The 3,497-nt window shown below is 39.2% G+C and overlaps 1 protein-coding gene across 2 annotated transcripts; it reads left to right on the forward strand.

The window, feature by feature from the left end:
• Positions 1 to 669: 669 nt before the first annotated feature.
• LOC104799109 (calcium-dependent protein kinase 7) lies at positions 670 to 3,482 on the forward strand. 2 transcript variants are annotated; one of them, XM_010521456.2, is made up of 7 exons: positions 670 to 901; positions 1,238 to 1,786; positions 2,086 to 2,209; positions 2,371 to 2,514; positions 2,748 to 2,900; positions 2,985 to 3,100; positions 3,185 to 3,482. In XM_010521456.2, exons 2-7 carry the CDS (start codon positions 1,274 to 1,276, stop codon positions 3,449 to 3,451), a joined length of 1,317 nt encoding a protein of 438 aa, XP_010519758.1. In that variant the 5' UTR covers positions 670 to 901; positions 1,238 to 1,273; the 3' UTR covers positions 3,452 to 3,482. The 2 variants fall into 2 exon arrangements, with proteins under 2 accessions (XP_010519758.1, XP_010519759.1); XM_010521457.1 differs by lacking the exon at positions 670 to 901 and adding an exon at positions 908 to 999.
• Positions 3,483 to 3,497: the final 15 nt, after the last annotated feature.

Raw genomic sequence — 3,497 nt, forward strand, 5'->3', positions numbered from 1 at the left:
TTTTTGAATCGTGAAGAAACCGTCACTTTGAACAACACCGAGTTGAAATCAATTGCTTTTTCGTTTATGAAGATGAATTCCGCACTAAAAAGATATATTTTTATTAGCTAATACCAACAATCAACATTGAGAGGGGGTTTTTACCCAAATAACCCACTTGGATCGTAGTTATTTCAGCGTACACCACCGAAATTTTTTTTTTTTCAATTTTAACCCACTTTTCGGTTGAAAAAATCCGAAATACCCTTTTCGTTTTATTTTTTGCGACCTTATTATGACTAATATATAAGTGATATACAACTAAAATAAGACAGATAATTTTTTTGCCACTTTTTTTAGAATCAATTGTAACTATATTTAGAATTAATTACGAAGTCATAATAACGAAGTTGTTTTCGAACGGATAAATATCGTGTATTCATTAAGGGTAATTTCATCTTTTCAAAGGAAAAAAATGTGTTATGTTTTTGGTGGTGTACACGTGAAATAGATGCGAACCAAGTGAGTCATTTGAGTGATTCTACCGTTGAGAGCCAAAGTTTTTATTCGAAAGAATCAGAAAAAAAAAAAGAAAAAAAAAAAGAGAGAGCACTGTGATCCTGAGAGTGTCTCGTGCTTGGGCGTCATCCTTTTGAATCCAACAAGATAGAGAGAAAAAAAAAAAGAAAAAGAAAAAGAGAGCAACTTTGGGTTTCATTTTGGTCAGAGAGAGAGAAAGTGAGAGACTTTGACTCTTCTCCTTCTTCGCTCTCTCTCTCTCCATTTGTTTCTCGCACCCGTCTGATGACCTTTTGCATTGAATTTATCGTTCCACATTTCCCAGTTTCTGCCACTCGTTACTCGCCCGATAAAAGATCTCTCTCCCTCTCTTGTGGGTTGAAAAGCCTTTTGAGGGTCTCAGGTTTGTGGTTGGATCATCTGTGGTTTGCATCAGCTCAGTTTCTTTACTAGGGTTTACTTCCCTGTCCTTGAATCTTTTAGGGTTCTGCCTAATTTCGGGTATTTCATTTGGTTAAACCCACATTTTTTAATCTGTTTCTTAATCAGTTCGAATTTGTTTCCTTTTCCTATTGGGTTTGGTGGGAACCTTGATTTCTTGGGTGCTTGCTGGGAACTGTTTCTAGGCAAAGTATGGAACTTTCTTTGGAGATTAGTGGTAAAGCTCGGAACTTCTGATTGGTAGATCAAATCTACGATTAATTCGTTTTTGGTATTTGGGTCTTTGATGAAATCTCAGGAGGCTTTGGAGTATCCTCAGGTTCGATTAGATTAGATGGGGAATTGTTGTGGAAGCCCGGGTTCTGCACCTGGTAACAAACAGGGGAAACCCAAGAACAAGAACAACCCTTTTTACAACGAGGAATACGCTGCAGCAAATGGATCTGGAGCTGGATTCAAGCTCTCTGTGTTGAAAGACCCGACGGGTCATGATATATCCGGGATATACGATCTCGGGCGTGAACTTGGTCGGGGCGAGTTCGGTATCACGTACCTGTGTACCGATATCAGAACGGGTGAAAAATATGCGTGCAAGTCTATATCGAAGAAGAAGCTTAGGACGGCTGTGGATATAGAGGATGTGAGGAGGGAGGTAGAGATAATGAGGCATATGCCTAAGCATGCGAACATCGTCTCATTAAAAGATACCTTTGAGGATGATGATGCAGTGCATATAGTTATGGAGTTGTGCGAGGGAGGGGAACTGTTTGATCGGATCGTTGCTAGAGGCCATTATACTGAACGGGCTGCCGCAGCTGTTATGAAGACTATCGTCGAAGTTGTTCAGGTTTGTCGTTGAACTTCTGTATATCTACCGTAGGTCTTAAATTCCTATATATTTGCATGTATGTTCATTGAATTCGGTATGGAACTAGATCAGTTTTCCTAGTATCAGTCGGTCTGCTTGTTCATCGGTGCTCTACAAGTTGCCAGTGTTAAGATTATTACCTCTTTTTCTGTCACAAGTTGCCCTGTTTGTATTTGTCTTTATTCATTGGTTTGTCCTTTACTCTCTTATGCTTTTCAACAGTGACATATGTTCTTCTGACTATTTTCTTTCATGTTTTGATGCAATTTTTGATGCAGATGTGCCATAAGCATGGAGTCATGCATCGGGATCTTAAACCGGAGAACTTTCTGTTTGCAAATAAAAAGGAGACATCGGCCCTTAAGGCCATAGATTTTGGATTATCCATTTTCTTTAAACCCGGTAAGCAAATAATATCATAGCCACTGTATGTGTATCTTAGATTTCTGCAGGTACTTTGTTATGTCTGTTATTGTGGGCCAAACATGAGTCATTGCATTAAATTGCTCATCTTTTTCCCTAATTGCAACTTTACCGTACCTGAATGTGCATAATTTTAACAGGTGAGCGATTTAATGAGATTGTTGGAAGTCCTTATTACATGGCACCAGAGGTGCTTCGGCGAAATTATGGACCTGAAGTTGATGTCTGGAGTGCAGGAGTTATCCTTTACATCTTGCTTTGTGGTGTCCCACCTTTTTGGGCCGGTTTGTTATGCCTTTACCTTACTCACCTTGTTCATGTACTTGCTTTGTTATGAAACAGTGATCTTCTGTATTTGTTATCACTGACTATTTGGTTTTAGTTGCAATGGATAATATGAAAGATTTACTTCAGAACTGGGTTCTTGCCCTCTATGAAAAATGATTTGCCATTCATTTACCAGTTCTTGGATTTAGTAGTGACATCTCATTTATGTTTTGGTTTGTGTTTCGTGAAGAGACCGAGCAAGGGGTGGCTCAGGCGATCATTAGGTCAGTAATTGACTTTAAGAGGGATCCATGGCCAAGAGTTTCTGAAAGCGCCAAAGATCTCGTGAGGAAGATGCTTGAACCTGACCCGAAAAAGCGGCTTTCTGCTTCAGAAGTACTCGGTAGGTTTCCATTTCCAGCATAAGTTTTTATCGTTTTTAATTTATTGCTCATACGCCAATAAACTGTCACTTGTACATTTGCAGAACATCCGTGGATAGTAAACGCGAAGAAAGCTCCAAATGTCTCCCTCGGGGAGACTGTGAAAGCGAGGCTCAAACAATTTTCTGTCATGAACAAGCTCAAGAAACGAGCTCTACGGGTATAGTTTAGCGTGTTATTTCTCTCGGGTCTTCCTCGATTTTATGGATGAGCAAAAGTTTTGAACATGGTTTCATACTTTTAGGTGATAGCCGAGCATTTGTCGGTGGAGGAAGTGGCTGGCATAAAAGAGGCATTTGACATGATGGATACTAACAAGAAGGGCAAGATAAACCTAGAGGAGCTTAGATATGGACTTCAAAAACTCGGTCAACAAATCTCTGATGCAGATCTTCAGATTCTGATGGAATCCGTGAGGATTATCTTCCCTTTCAATCCAAAACCTTCTTGTTCGAGCTTTCAGAATGTTGAATTCGTTAACGCATTCAAAGAGATGGAATTCAAGATTTAGCTTGAAATTGTTTTTTTTTTTTTTTTTTTTTTTTTTTCCTAGGACC

Source organism: Tarenaya hassleriana, unplaced genomic scaffold, assembly GCF_000463585.1.
Source record: "Tarenaya hassleriana unplaced genomic scaffold, ASM46358v1 Cleome6, whole genome shotgun sequence".
Lineage (NCBI taxonomy): Eukaryota > Viridiplantae > Streptophyta > Magnoliopsida > Brassicales > Cleomaceae > Tarenaya > Tarenaya hassleriana.

What these genes read in the sequence shown, in the direction of transcription:
- LOC104799109 (XM_010521456.2), top strand. Translation starts at nt 1,274, where the DNA reads ATGGGGAATTGTTGTGGAAGCCCGGGTTCTGCACCTGGTAACAAACAG. An exon ending in CTATCGTCGAAGTTGTTCAG is followed by an intron (nt 1,787 to 2,085) that starts GTTTGTCGTTGA and finishes TTTTTGATGCAG; the next exon opens with ATGTGCCATAAGCATGGAGT. An exon ending in TTCTGCTTCAGAAGTACTCG is followed by an intron (nt 2,901 to 2,984) that starts GTAGGTTTCCAT and finishes GTACATTTGCAG; the next exon opens with AACATCCGTGGATAGTAAAC.